The sequence below is a fragment of the Bufo gargarizans genome, chromosome 3 (genome assembly GCF_014858855.1).
Source record: "Bufo gargarizans isolate SCDJY-AF-19 chromosome 3, ASM1485885v1, whole genome shotgun sequence".
NCBI classification, from domain to species: Eukaryota; Metazoa; Chordata; class Amphibia; order Anura; family Bufonidae; genus Bufo; species Bufo gargarizans.
Genome location: NC_058082.1, coordinates 52217957 through 52234224, shown reverse-complemented (window position 1 = coordinate 52234224; position 16268 = coordinate 52217957). Strand labels below are relative to the sequence as shown.

The 16268-nt window shown below is 43.4% G+C and overlaps 1 protein-coding gene across 1 annotated transcript in view; it reads left to right on the top strand.

Moving 5' to 3' along the window:
- The window catches only part of WDFY2 (WD repeat and FYVE domain containing 2), a 99484-nt gene that overhangs the window by 37696 nt on the left and 45520 nt on the right, over positions 1-16268 (top strand). Inside the window, exon 3 of the mRNA XM_044285229.1 lies at positions 366-439. Within this exon, the coding sequence (XP_044141164.1) occupies positions 366-439 (74 nt within the window). The remainder of the gene's footprint in view (positions 1-365; positions 440-16268) is intronic.

Genomic DNA, 16268 nt, shown 5'->3' with positions numbered 1-16268 from the left:
TGGTGCATAATTGCTGCCTTTGTCTGAGGACCCCTTTATTAGAGTATATATGTAAAGACTCCAGATTTGAGCATGCAGTTGTTATCATCCGCTCTCATGCACACGGTCATATGTGCCAGCACTGTGTCTGTGTGCTTCCAATATTGCATGTGGCGTGCTTCATCACATATAACGGAGGAATACGGTTCCTAAGGCAGACTCCATACACTGGCACATGGAGTGGTTGTGGCTCCATGACAGGAATCGGTAGTGTCTCTGTACACTATATGATTTCCGTGGGTGGGGTGGGGGGGACTGTATGTATCATGATAGATGAGCTGGGTATAGGAACATTGCTAACACCATCACATCTTCATCTCTTTCAGCTCCATGTTCATGCATGTCTTTTAACCCGGAAACCCGAAGGCTGTCTGTGGGGCTAGACAATGGTACTATCTCAGTAAGTATATGGTAAATGATGTTTCTCCGCATAAGGTGGACAGGCTGAGGTCGAGGCCTCATGCACCAACCGGTCCGCAAAAATACCTTCTGTCTGCACTCCGTCTTTTTCTCATTCCCATCAATAGAAAGAGCTAGTCACGTCCACAAAACCGAACAGAACAGGACATGTTGTATAATTTGGGGAACAGATAAATGGGTCTGCAAAAAAAATAAAAATAAAATGTGTGCATGGCTCAATAGAAAGGTCAATGTGCTGTCTGCAAATAGCAAACGGATGAAAAATACGGTCGTGTGCATGAGGCCTGGAAGTGTTTTTTCTCCATTTTTATATAACTAAAGCGTCTTTGACAATTGCGGTAGGCTGTTCCAGCATAGAATACCGGGAATCGGCCTCACAAAAAACACTGTGCAATGTTTTTTTTTCCGGCCAAATTCCACCATATTTGCCGGTTAGCAACCGCATCCCATTATAGTTAATGAGGCCGGCGGGCACGTCTGATCTCTTGCCACATATGCGAAACTAGCCAAAGAAGTTTTACAAATGTTATTGTGTAAGGCAGGGATCAGCAACCTTCAGCACTCCAGCTGTTGTGAAACTACAATTCCCAGCATGCTCCATTCATTTCTATGTGAGTTCTTAGAAGAGCAGAGTAAGTATGCATGCTGGGAGTTGTAGTTTCACAACAGCTGGAGTGCCGGAGGTTGCCTACCCCTGGTGTAAGGTATATTAAACCACCAGGATGCAGAGGGTTAAATGCAGGGGCCCAATGTGATGTCTGCAGCAGGGCTCCTAACGATACGTCATTTATAGTACTGGTGCAGGAGGACCTTTGTGTCTTCTCAGTAGGGCTGCAGTTAAAGAATATTTTAGTAATCGAGTATTCTATCGATTTTATTTTTTACAATTTAATTGAGTAATCTAATAAGAAAAACCTTCTTAAAATAACGTATTGCTTTATAAAAACAATATTTTTATTTATTACATCCAATTTTCATCAGATCAAACTACACCCCCCCCCCCAAATCAGACTATCAGAGATCTCAGCCACAGATAAGCCCCCCCAGTCAGCCTTGCCCTCAAATCAGTCCCCCCATGCCGCAACCCCGCAATCAGAGCCCATGCCACCATGATCACACCCTCCCTTGCAGTGCAATCAGAGCCAGACCCCCATGCAATCCATTGCCATGTCCGCCACTCCCCCAGTGCCATCAGATCAGCAGCCCCTCCATGCCATCCAGATTGCCATGATGTCCCCCTTCCCCTGTGCCTCCATGCCATCCACCATATCCCCCACTCCCCCAGATCATCCCCTCCATGCCAAATAACAGGTGCCCCCATTAACCCCTCTCCCAACCAATAGCTTTATACATGCCAAGTCACAGGTGCCCCCATAAACCCCTCTCCAAACCAATAACTTTATACATGCCAAATTACAGGTGCCCCCAATTAACCTTTTGAGGACTACAAGATTACCATCATCAATATAAAAATAATTATATTTTTTTTCCCTTTAAGAATGTATTTGAACAATAAATAAAGCTAGATCCATTTGTTGATAAGATGATAAGAACTAATATTTTGACTCAAAAAAAAAAAAAGAAAAAAAAAAGAATTTTAAATTCTTAATCAGATGATACAGGCAATTAAAAACATGGGACAAATACGTCCCTTGGTCGGTCCTCAAAGGGTTAACACCTCTACATCCCCCCCCCCACCTCCCTCTCATATCTCTTTATACAAGCCAAATCACAGGTGCCCGATTAACCTCTCCCCCCCCCCCCCCCTCCAATAACTTTATACATGCCCATGCCAAATCACAGGTGCCCCCATTAACCCCTCTCCTCCTACCCCGCCAATAGCTTTATACATGCCAAAATCGCAGGTGCCCCCATTAACCCCTCTCATCCCCCCACCACCCTTTCATATCTCTTTATACATGCCAAATCACAGCCTGGTGCCCCAATTAACCAGTCTCTCCCCCTGGTCCCCGTCACCAATAACATGCCATTGCCAATTCACAGGTGCCCCCGTTTCCCCCCTGGCCTGCCGCTACTAACTTTATACTTGCAGCGTGTGCTGGCACACTGAGTTCGCAGGAGATGCATCTTCATCCCAGCATGCACTGGGACCTGACGTCACACACATCGTCAGCCAGCGCGCTGATGATGTGTGTACGCAAGGCCCTGCAGTGCGGTGCTGAGTCGGGACTCGGGAGGCCATGAAGCGGTGAGTGAGAAGCTACATTTTACTCCCACTCCGAGGTGATGTGATTCCACCGATTCATCAATGCAGAGGAACTGCATCGAGGATTTTTTTGCATCGATTTAATCGATGAATCGTTCAGCCTTACTTCTCAGGCTCCAAAGCTTAGATGCAAAAGTGCAGTCATAACCTCTGCCCCCCTAACTGTATTTCCCCTGTATATCTTCAAATATGTGAAATGATAAAGCCTTGCATCCAGTGCCGCCTGGCCTCGGCCATATTTGCTATCAGCGCCGGTTCACAGTTGCATAAAGATAAAGCCTCATCTATTACATTTCACTGCAATTTGTCATCTTCCACTTGACCTAGAAAGAACGATCTCATTACCCAGTGTAACTAGATGCCCTTGTACCACAGATTTCATCTCCACAATGCCGCATTTGTTCCGCACTTGGGTTTGTATTTTTGACATTAAGAACAGCATTTTGAACAGAGTAGTGTTCAGACTCAATAAAGGGACAGGCGCCCCTTTATTTCTGGATGAGCTCTCCTTCATACTTCTACTTCTGTGAATTCTCTGTATGATTTTCTGTATTATACTTACATATAGGTAGCAGATGAGGTTACAGCCTTCATACAGAGCTATACAAAGTACGCTTGCACATAAGAAATGCATAGGAAACTATTCCCTAAATGCTTTGAGTAGCTGAACCATTCTCATTGTTTGGCCTTTAAATGCTATGTACACCTTTAGGGTTCAATGTTTTTTATTTATTATTGCATTGTACTCATTTTGAGATAAAAATTTTTTTTTAACTGGTCTTTATTAAAATTATGGAGCCCTTTTTTCTGTACAGAGCTGGGATGCTCTAGAAGCAGCCTCTGGATTTTCTCTTTTCCATCAGTTGGGGAGCTGACGGACTCCTGATCTGTGCTCTCTGACATTATAAACACTCATATAAGCCACATTCTTATCAGTCAGATAAGAATTGAGCTATAATAAGTGTTTATGACCTCTTAGTAGTTTAGAGATAAGGTTTATTAGATGACGGCACAAAGTGAAAGTACTAGTCACACTTTGTGACAGAATGGCTTGATATTTTTAATAAAGGCCAAAAATGAGTAAAATGCAATCATAAACTAAAATAGCCTCCGAAGGTGTACATAGTCTTTAATGACAAAGTGATTTTTATTAAAATATTTAAAATTTTTTCATCATTGCCTTCCAAGAGCTATGCATTTTTTAAGCCTTATGAGGGCTTGTTTTTTTTGCGGGACAAGTTGTTTTTAATGCCACCATTTTGGGGTATATGAACAGCCAGAGATACAGTGGAATGGTTTAGATCAACGCATACTCATGTGTTATAACATATAGTCCAGACCTAAATCCAATTGAGAATCTGTGGCAAGACTTGAAAATTGCTGTTCACAGACACTCTCCATCCAATGTGACTGAGCTTGAACTATTTTGCAAAGAAGAATGGGCAAATATTTCAGCCTCTAGATTAGGGTTGTTTTGGGTATCGAAAATTCGATACCCAATCTATACTTTTGTCTGGTATCGACCTCGATACCGGGATTTGCCTTTTTTCGATACTAGGCTTTGCTATTGCGCAGTCTAGTATCAGAGAACATGGAGCGCGCTGCTCTCAGCGCGCTCCGTGTTCTCCTCAGCAGCACAGGGGAGAAGGAGTCAATTTCTCCCTCTGCCCTGTGCCACTGCTGCCACCAATGAGGAAAGAGCGGCGGGCTCACTGCACCACCAATGAAGGTAAACGTTTAATACAAATCCAGGAGGTGAGTGATGGGGAGCTGCGATCAGCTGCAGTTAACCCCTCAGGTGCCGCACCCACCCCCTGTATTAAATGTTAATTATCATTGGTGGCGCAATGCGTCCTCCTCCCCAGTATTAAAATAATTGGTGGTGCAGTGTGCCCCCTCCCCACCAACCCCCCCAGTATTAAAATTATTGGTGGCAGTGGCCACAGGGTCCCCTCCTCCTCATTGGTGGTGCAGTGGCAGCTTCTGATCGGAGCCCCAGCAGTGTAATCCTGAGGCTCCGATCGGTTACCACGGCAGCCACATCCAAAAAGTCCAAACTATTAAAATATAAAAAAAATGTCCTATGCGGTGAACGCCGTAATAGAAAAAAATTAAATAAAAAATGCACGATTCGCTATTTTCTTTTAGTCACCTTGTCCCCCAAAAAAATTGGATTGGGCTGTTTTATTATGGGCCGGACATTCCATAAAATGTGGAATGCACGCGGCTTTTTTGGGTGGTTTATTTTTTTTTTGCATGGTATCGAATGCTTTTTTATGGTATCGAAACCGAATCAAAATTTTGGTATCGAAACAACCCTACTCTAGATGTGCAAAGCTGGTAGAGACGTACCCCAAAAGACTTGCAGCTGTAATTGCAGCGAAAGGTGGTCCTACCAAGTATTTGAAAACCATGTATCATTTTCTTTTCACTTCACACATACTTGCTACTTTGCATTGGTATGTCACATAAAATTCCAATAAAATACTTTTAGACAATGAAGTATTGTGGAAAAGTGCAAGGGCTATAAATACTTTTTCAAGGCACTGTAAGTTTCTGTGAGGGGGATATGAAAACATTTTGGGCTTTCATTTTTCAGCATAAATAACATGATAACGTTACTCTCTGGGTCAGTACAATTACAATGAAACCAAATACATATATATTATTTATTTATTTTTTTACATTTCACTGGTTTTGCACAATAAAAACTTTATTTATTTATTTTTGCATCGTCACATCCCAAAACCCATAACTTTTTTTTTTTTCTTTTGGAACTGTCTAAAGACTTGGTTTTTGTGGGACAACTTGTATTTTTTAACGTTTTGATCTATTTTTATTCGATTTTCTTTATTATTTTTTTGGGTGACAAGCAAAGAACATTTTTTTATTTTTTTACAGCATTCACCATATGGGATAAATTACATAATAATTCTGTTGTGAGGGTCCTTATGGATGCGGCGATACAAAATATGTGGAGGGGATTTTATTTTTGCAATTTTTTCCACATTTGCAGTGTGCCAATGGGAGACAGAGGGAGTCCACTCCTTCTGTATTGCACTTTGATGCCTCGGTCGCTATTGGCCACGGCATCCAAGGGGTTCTGCTGGTCCGTGGCCATTAGAGCAGGGGCTCGGCTCTGTTGTTGTAACTAAGGCCCCTGCTCTCCACTGCACAGGAGACCCATGCAGCATGTAGACTGAGCTTCCGTAAAAAGGCAGCCCCCCCCCTAAGGCCCCTTAGTGACCACTGTAAAAAAGCCTATAAGTGGTCACTAAGAGATTAAGGACAATGTAATAGACCAAATAGATAAAATTCTCTGCCAACTGACTCTGTAAGCTTGTATTAAAGGATATGTCTGGTTTCATGATATTGGTGATCTGTCCTCGGGATAGGTCATCAATATCGGATCGGTGGCGTTCTGACTCCCGGCGCCCCTGCCGATCAGCTGTTTGAAGAGGCCTTGGCGCTCATGTAAACTCTCTGTCTTTTTCAATGTTTACCTGCACACAGTCTCCTTTGTAGTGGCGGTGTGGTGTAACTATAACTGCTCATCCCATTCACTTGAGTGGGAGAGAAAACTGTAATTACACTGCACCACCGCTACAGTGTAGATGGTGTGCAGGTAGACATTGAAGTGGATGCCATGCGCGCATGAGCACAGAGTCTTCTTCAAACAGCTGATTGGCAGGGGTTCCGGGAGATGGACCTTCACCGATCTGATATTGATAACCTATATAGGTCATCAATATTTATAGCCCGGAGAACCCCTTTAACTACTTCAGCCCTGCTAGCTAAAACCCCCTTCATGACCAGAGCACTTTTTACACTTCGGCACTACACTACTTTCACCGTTTATCGCTCGGTCATGCAATTTACCACCCAAATGAATTTTACCTCCTTTTCTTCTCACTAATAGAGCTTTCATTTGGTGGTATTTCATTGCTGCTGACATTTTTACTTTTTTTGTTATTAATCGAAATTTAACGATTTTTTTGCAAAAAAATGACATTTTTCACTTTCAGCTGTAAAATTTTGCAAAAAAAACGACATCCATATATACATTTTTCGCTAAATTTATTGTTCTACATGTCTTTGATAAAAAAAAAATGTTTGGGCAAAAAAAAAAAAAATGGTTTGGGTAAAAGTTATAGCGTTTACAAACTATGGTACAAAAATGTGAATTTCCGCTTTTTGAAGCAGCTCTGACTTTCTGAGCACCTGTCATGTTTCCTGAGGTTCTACAATGCCCAGACAGTAGAAACCCCCCACAAATGACCCCATTTTGGAAAGTAGACACCCTAAGGTATTCGCTGATAGGCATAGTGAGTTCATAGAACTTTTTTTTTTTTGTCACAAGTTAGCGGAAAATGATGATTTTTATTTTAATTTTTTTTTCTTACAAAGTCTCATATTCCACTAACTTGCGACAAAAAATAAAAAATTCTAGGAACTCGCCATGCCCCTCACGGAATACCTTGGGGTGTCTTCTTTCCAAAATGGGGTCACTTGTGGCATAGTTATACTGCCCTGGCAATTTAGGGGCCCAAATGTGTGAGAAGAACTTTGCAATCAAAATGTGTAAAAAATGGCCTGCGAAATCCGAAAGGTGCACTTTGGAATATGTGCCCCTTTGCCCACCTTGGCCGCAAAAAAGTGTGACACATCTGGTATCGCCGTACTCAGGAGAAGTTGGGGAATGTGTTTTGGGGTGTCATTTTACATATACCCATGCTGGTGAGAAAAATATCTTGGTCAAATGCCAACTTTGTATAAAAAAATTGGAAAAGTTGTCTTTTGCCAAGATATTTCATTCACCCAGCATGGGTATATGTAAAATGACACCCCAAAACAAATTCCCCAACTTCTCCTGAGTACGGCGATACCAGATGTGTGACACTTTTTTGCAGCCTAGGTGGGCAAAGGGGCACATATTCCAAAGTGCACCTTTCGGATTTCGCAGGCCATTTTTTACACATTTTGATTGCAAAGTTCTTCTCACACATTTGGGCCCCTAAATTGCCAGGGCAGTATAACTACGCCACAAGTGACCCCATTTTGGAAAGAAGACACCCCAAGGTATTCCGTGAGGGGCATGGCGAGTTCCTAGAATTTTTTATTTTTTGTCGCAAGTTAGTGGAATATGAGACTTTGTAAGGAAAAAAGAAAAAAAAAAAAAATCATCATTTTCCTCTAACTTGTGACAAAAAATAAAAAATTCTAGGAACTCGCCATGCCCCTCACGAAATACCTTGGGGTGTCTTATTTCCAAAATGGGGTCACTTGTGGCGTAGTTATACTGCCCTGGCAATTTAGGGGCCCAAATGTGTGAGAAGTACCTTGCAATCAAAATGTGTAAAAAATGACCGGTGAAATCCGAAAGGTGCACTTTGGAATGTGGGCCCCTTTGCCCACCTTGGCTGCAAAAAAGTGTCACACATCTGGTATCGCCGTACTCAGGAGAAGTTGGGGAATGTGTTTTAGGGTGTCATTTTACATATACCCATGCTGGGTGAGAGAAATATCTCGGCAAAATACAACTTTTCCCATTTTTTTATACAAAGTTGGCATTTGACCAAGATATTTCTCTCACCCAGCATGGGTATATGTAAAATGACACCCCAAAACACATTGCCCAACTTCTCCTGAGTATGGCGATACCAGATGTGTGACACTTTTTTGCAGCCTAGATGCGCAAAGGTGCCCAAATTCCTTTTAGGAGGGCATTTTTAGACATTTGGATCCCAGACTTCTTCTCACGCTTTAGGGCCCCTAAAAAGCCAGGGCAGTATAAATACCCCACATGTGACCCCACTTTGGAAAGAAGACACCCCAAGGTATTCAATGAGGGGCCTGGCGAGTTCCTAAAAAATTTTTTTTTTGCATAAGTTAGCGGAAATTGATTTTTGTTTTTGTTTGTTTTTTCTCACAAAGTCTCACTTTCCGCTAACTTAGGACAAAAATTTCAATCTTTCATGGACTCAATATGCCCCTCACGGAATACCTTGGGGTGTCTTCTTTCCGAAATGGGGTCACATGTGGGGTATTTATACTGCCCTGGCTTTTTAGGGACCCTAAAGCGTGAGAAGAAGTCTGGAATATAAATGTCTAAAAATGTTTACGCATTTGGATTCCGTGAGGGGTATGGCGAGTTCATGGGAGATTTTATTTTTTGACACAAGTTAGTGGAATATGAGACTTAGTAAGAAAAAACAAACAAAAAAATATATATATTTCCGCTAACTTGGGCCCAAAAAATGTCTGAATGGAGCCTTACAGGGGGGTGATCAATGACAGGGGGGTGATCAATGACAGGGGGGTGATCACCCATATAGACTCCCTGATCACCCCCCTGTCATTGATCACCCCCCTGGTAAGGCTCCATTCAGACGTCCGCATGATTTTTACGGATCTATGGATACATGGATCGGATCCGCAAAACACATGCGGACGTCTGAATGGAGCCTTACAGGGGGGTGATCAATGACAGGGGGTGATCAGGGAGTGTATATGGGTGATCACCCCTCTGTCATTGATCACCCCCCTGTAAGGCTCCATTCAGACGTCCGTATGATTTTTATGGATCCATGGATCGGATCCGCAAAACACATGCGGACGTCTGAATGGAGCCTTACAGGGGGGTGATCAATGACAGGGGGTGATCAGGGAGTGTATATGGGTGATCACCCCTCTGTCATTGATCACCCCCTGTAAGGCTCCATTCAGACGTCCGCATGATTCTTACGGATCCATGGATACATGGATCGGATCCGCAAAACACATGCGGATGTCTAAATGGAGCCTTACAGGGGGGTGATCAATGACAGGGGGTGATCAGGGAGTGTATATGGGTGATCACCCCTCTGTCATTGATCACCCCCTGTAAGGCTCCATTCAGACGTCCGCATGATTTTTACGGATCCATGGATACCAAAACACATGCGGACGTCTGAATGGAGCCTTACAGGGGGGTGATCAATGACAGGGGGTGATCAGGGAGTGTGTATGGGTGATCACCCGCCTGTCATTGATCACCCCCCTGTAAGGCTCCATTCAGACGTCCGTATGTGTTTTGCGGATCCGATCCATGTATCCGTGGATCCGTAAAAATCATACGGACGTCTGAACGGAGCCTGACAGGGGGGTGATCAATGACAGGGGGGTGATCAGGGAGTTTATATGGGTGATCAGGGGTTTATAAGGGGTTAATAAGTGACGGGGGGGGGGGGGGGTGTAGTGTAGTGTAGTGGTGTTTTGTGGTACTTTACACAGCTACCTGTGTCCTCTGGTGGTCGATCCAAACAAAAGGGACCACCAGAGGACCAGGTAGCAGGTATATTAGACGCTGTTATCAAAACAGCGTCTAATATACCTGTTAGGGGTTAAAAAAATCACATCTCCAGCCTGCCAGCGAACGATCACCGCTGGCAGGCTGGAGATCCACTCGCTTACCTTCCGTTCCTGTGAGCGCGCGTTCACAGGAAATCTCGGGTATCGCGAGATGACGCGCCGATGCGTCCAGGAGGAATAAATCAACCACCTCCCGGACGCATCGGTGCGTTAGGCGGTCGGGAGGTGGTTAAAGGGAACCTGTCACCTGGATTTTGTGTATAGAGCTGAGGACATTGGTTGCTAGATGGCTGCTAGCACATCCGCAATATCCAGTCCCCATGCTTTTATTGTGTAAAAAAAAATATTTGATACATATGCAAATTAACCTGAGATGAGTCCTGTATGTGAGATAAGTCAGGGACAGGACTCATCTCGGGTTCATTTGCATATGTATCAAATCGTTTTTTTTACACAATAAAAGCACATAGAGCTATGGGGACTGGGTATTGTGGATGTGCTAGCGGCCATCTAGCAACCCAAGTTCTCAGCTCTATGGCAAAATCATGGTGACAGGTTCCCTTTAGGGTCCATTCACACATCCGTGTGTGTTTTGCGGATCCACGGAAAAATGAATTTTTAATATATGCAAATGAGACTCTAGGAGCAACGGGGGCGTTACCATTACACCTAGAGGCTCTGCTCTCTCTGCAACTGCCGTGCCCTCTGCACTTTGGTTGACAGGACCAGGAAATGAAAACATGATCACGTTTACTGATGGAAAAAATTCTGGCTATGCGACAATGAAAAAAAATGTTTGGTTCTTTAGTGTCAGAAATAAGCTGTTCTCTAAGTGGCTAACAGGTGAGCAATGGTTTCTTAAAAGGGTTGTCCACGCTCTGGTTACTTGTGACCAGTGTGTATATAAGATGATTGTGTGACACTTAACTTCAAACACACAGAGCCAAACTCCCAAGAGTACAAGTGCAAATGGCAGGCGCAGTGTATTTAACCCGTTCGCTACCAGTGCCGTACATGTACTACGGCACGCTGATCGGGCAGATGCAGGAGCTGCGTCCGCCCGATCAGCTGCAGGGGTCCGACAGTGACTGATAGCTGGACCCCTGCTGTATCAGTCAGCATCTGTAAAAACACAGATGCCGGCGCATTAATCCTAGATGTGACGTGGTCAGCGCTGACCACGGCACGTGCGATGTATGGAGGGAGCTGCCATTGGGTCCCCACGCTGCTGTGACGGGGACCCGATGGCTTGGACGGCAGCCCTTCCTTAAGCGTCTTGGCTGCCTTCCGTGTGAGCCTGTGAGATCCAGGAAGCTGTAAGTGTATTACAGTGTGTTATAATAATTACAGCCAATGCATTACAATACAGAAGTATCGTAATGCATTGTAAAGGGGATCAGACCCCCAAAAGTTGAATTCCCAGAGTGGGACAAAAAATAAAGTGAAAAAAATAATAAAAAATAAAGTTTTACAAAAAATGTAAAAGTGTCAAGAAACAAATAAATAAAGCGTCCTTTTCCCAAAATAAAGTAAATAAAATAAAAAATAGGGAAAAAATGAAAAGTAGACATATTAGGTATCACCGCGTCCATATTGACCGGCTCTATAAAAGTATCACATGATCCACCCCGTCAGGTGAAGGCCGTAAAAAAAAAACTGCCCAAAAAATAAATTTTCTGGACACCATGCCTCACAAAAGTGTAATACCAAGTGATCAAAAAGTCTTATGTACCCCAGAATGGTACCAATCAAACCATCATTTTATCCTGCAAAAATGAGCCTCTACCTAAGCCCAAAAAAATAAATAAATTAAATTGTCTCTCATAAAATGGCAACACAAAAACAAGATTTTATTCTGTTCAAAAAGGCTTTCACTGTGTAAAACAAAAAAATAAAATAATAGACACATTGGGTATCGCTACATTCCTAACAACCTGCTCTACAATTTTTTTTACATGAGCTGGCCCCTCAGGTGAATGCTGTAAAAAATAAAATAAAAAAAACTATGCCATTTTTGTCACCTTGCCTAACAAAAAGTTTAATATCAAGCGATCAAAAAGTCTCATGTACCCCAAAATGGTACCAATGAAAAGGTCACCTCATCCCGCAAAAAATGAGCCCCCACATAAGACAATCGCTCAAAAAAAACAATGGCACCCATAAACCAATCCACCAAATTCTGCACTGCAAAGCCATATGGCGCTCCTTCTGTTTTGACTCCTGCCATGTGCCCCCACAGCAGTTTACCACCACATATGAGGTGCTGCCATATTCAGGAGAAAATGGGTAACAAATTATGGGGTGCTTTTTCTCCTGTTGCCCCTTGTGAAAATGAGAAATGTGGGGCTAAAGCAACATTTTGTTGGAAGAAATTCAACTTTTTTCATTTTCACAGTCAAGTGTTTCCAAATTTCATAAAATGTTTAGGGGGTCAAAGTGCTCACCCCCCCCCCAATATATTCTTGAAGGGGTGTAGTTTTCAAAATGGGATCACTTTTTGAGGGTTTCCATTGTAGGGGTACATCAGGGTTTCTTTAAATACAAAATGGTGCCTAAAAACCATTCTAGCAAAATCTGTCTCCAAAAACCATATTGTGCTCCTTTTCTTCTGACCACTGGCACATGCCGATAGAGCAGTTTACCGCCACATATGGGGTATTTCTGTAAACTGCAGAATCAGAGTAATGTATATTGAGGTTTATTTTGCTGTTAACCTTTGCTGTGTTGCAAGAAAAAATTGACTAAGGGCTCTTTCACACTTGCGTTGTCCGGATCCGTCGTGTACTCCATTTGCCGGAATTACACCCCGGATTCGGAAAAACGCAAGTGAACTGAAAGCATTTGAAGACGGATCCGTCTTAAAAATGCTTTCAGTGTTACTATGGCAGCCAGGACGCTATTAAAGTCCTGGTTGCCATAGTAGTAGTGGGGAGCGGGAGAGCAGTATACTTACAGTCCGTGCGGCTCCCGGGGCGCTCCAGAATGACGTCAGAGCGCCCCATGCGCATGGATGACGTGTCCATACGATCACGTCTTGCCGCTATGTTCACCGTCTTGCCGCTATTTAGCCGTGCCGCCGCTCCGTCCCCATTGACTATAATGGAGACAGGGGCGGAGCTTCGGCGCAGCACGGCAGTTCGCGGTGAGAGGCTGCCGGACTAAAAAGTCGGACTTGCAGTACTTTTAGTCCGGCGGCCTCTCGCCGTTCACTGCCGCGCTGCGCCGAAGCTCCGCCCCCGTCGCCATTATAGTCAATAGGGAGGGAGCGGCGGCACGGTAAAATAGCGGCAGGATGGATCCGACAGGGTGAACAGCCTGTAGGATCCGTCCTGCCGCTAGTGTGAAAGTAGCCTAAGATGGAGGAGGTCCCAACACAATCATACTCTTTATGCCACTGAGGAAGGAACAATAGTTCCAAAACGCATCTGGCGAGGATAAGAACAGTGATCCTACACATTTGAAAAACCCTCCTTGTATACTGTAAGCGTAAGAACGGAGCGCTGAAAGATCTCTGAAGTCCGACATGGGTAAGGTTGCAAAGCGCATGCGCGAACATATACCAGCCAGTACAGCAAGCGCTCCAAGCGCAGGAAGACATCGGAGTCTGGTAAGAGTGAAATAACGAAGTATATAAGAGTGGACGATGCCAAAACCTGGAATATTGCCATAATTCCTGAAGTGTAAAGTATATAACACGGCAAGGCGTGTTAATTAACATCGACACCATTTGGTCCCGGCGTGAGATTAAAAACCCATTTGGCCGATTCAGTGAACTGCAGAACTATCTCGTATACAATAGAAAGAGCCTTCTAAATATATAGTGGCTTGTAATTAATGTGATTGTGATACTTACGTACATCATAACAAACAATAGGAGTGGACTTCTCATCCAAAGTGTGGACAAAGGATCACTAATTAATTGTCTTAGGCTGGGTTCACACCTGAGCGTATTCGATAATCGCTGTTTACAGGCGTTTTTATCTGGCGTTTTTGAGGTGTATTTTGGGGCGTTTCTGTATTTTGGAAACGCGCGTCGTACGCGCGTTCGTGCTATTGACCACATTGAAAAACAGAGGTGTTATGCGCGACGATACGCCCCAAAGAAGCTCCTGTACTTCTTGGGGCGGAGGGCGTTTTAAAACGCTCAGGTGAAAACCATGCCCATAGGGAAACATTTGGTTTTTGCCTGTTGAGCATTTTACAGTGTGTAGGAACGCGTTGTAAAACGCTCAGGTGTGAACCTAGCCTTATTGTTGAATGCGTGAGCTCCACATGTTAATGCAAAGTAAACAACAACAAAAATGAAGCGGACCGAGACTGCTTATTTATATTTTATGAATTTATATTTTTTAAACTATGTTATTGTATCCTATTAAATGGATATATGTTACTGTGAGCCAGCAATTTTGTATTTGTAGCAATTTTATGTATTGTTCTTGGGTAGAAGGCAGGCAGTGCTCCAGAATTGTAATTGTTTTAGTACCTGGTGAACGCCCCCTAATTAACTATTGTTGGAGTAACCAGAAAGTGGCCGACCCCTTTAAGTTCTTCAACTCTCGTCTCGGGCTACCCTTTTCACTAGCACCACAGCAGATTATACTACTGAAATCGGCCATGATAAGTCACGTTTTGGAGAAATACAGTCCATCTATAGCCTATGTTGCCATTTTATAGCATTAAACCCATAGACACCCACCTGGTAATCGGCAGTTATTGTTGAGAAGCTGCAACTACCCATACATTCCCCTTTCAGTGGTAAATTAATGCCTAGTCTGGTGATGCCAGGGTGGGAACCGCTCTTACCGACTCTCAGATCTAGTTCATAGAGGGGGGGTTCTGAATGGGTTATGATGTCCATATGTCCTCATAGGGTGTATGGAAGGTGTCTGTCATACATCATACAACCCTTATAATCTTCTAAAAAGGTAAAAGCAGATGGATGATAATAACTGAGCTCTTAGAAATGCAGTTGGCAAGCCATAGGCGACGGTTAGAACCATGACATCAGAAGACCATTGATAAACGTGATGTTGGTTTCGGACTGTAGTCCGCCTAGTAACTAGTTGCCTGTTATATTTACAACCTCTCCCTGCTTAGCTCATTACGCAGGTTCTGCAGTCACAGCGTTGGCCTGCAGGTTACCTATGTACTAAACTTTGTGCGGCACAGATGTTACTTATAACCCCCTTCACATTTTGTGTCTCGGTGCTATTCCCAACTGGCTCGGAATATCAGGTCTGTATCCTCAAAATACCTCACTCCTGCCCCAGTTTCATTTATTTAGCCATTTTAGGCGGTCTCCTGTGCTCTCTTGTCCTCATTAGCGTAAGACAATTATAGATAACTTGTACCGAAGGGAGAACTGATCTACATCCTGCAGTACCAGGCACTTCAGTTTAGCCTTGGGATATTAGGACAACATAAAATAGAATAACATGATTTCTGGCGAATATTACAGATTGTAGCCATAAGCACAGTCCACCAGAGTACCAGAAGAGCCTCCAGTGGGCCCAGGGTGTAATATTATAATACAAAGGTCTAGAAGAAAAAAAAAATTGGACCTCAGGGGTGGATTGGCCATAGATCCTACAGGGAAATCTCCCGGTGGGCCGATGCCTAGAAAGGCCACCCCAGCCCCCCTCACGGCTGCCAGCCAGGTTCATAATGATCTGATTCTCTCCTACGCATCTGGCCAGCAGCCGTAGGTGTCCTCCTGAATTCAACTGTATATACAGTACAGACCAAAAGTTTGCACACACCTTCTCATTCAAAGAGTTTTCTTTATTTTCATGACTATGAAAATTGTAGATTTACACTGAAGGCATCAAAACTATGAATTAACACATGTGGAATTATATACATAACAAAAAAGTGTGAAACAACTGAAAATATGTCATATTCTAGGTTCTTCAAAGTAGCCACCTTTTGCTTTGATTACTGCTTTGCACACTCTTGGCATTCTCTTGATGAGCTTCAAGAGGTAGTCACCTGAAATGGTTTTCACTTCACAGGTGTCCCCTGTCAGGTTTAATAAGTGGGATTTCTTGCCTTATAAATGGGGTTGGGACCATCAGTTGCGTTGTGGAGAAGTCAGGTGGATACACAGCTGATAGTCCTACTGAATAGACTGTTAGAATTTGAATTATGGCAAGAAAAAAGCAGCTAAGTAAAGAAAAACGAGTGGCCATCATTACTTTAAGAAATGAAGGTCAGTCAGTCCGAAAAATTGGGA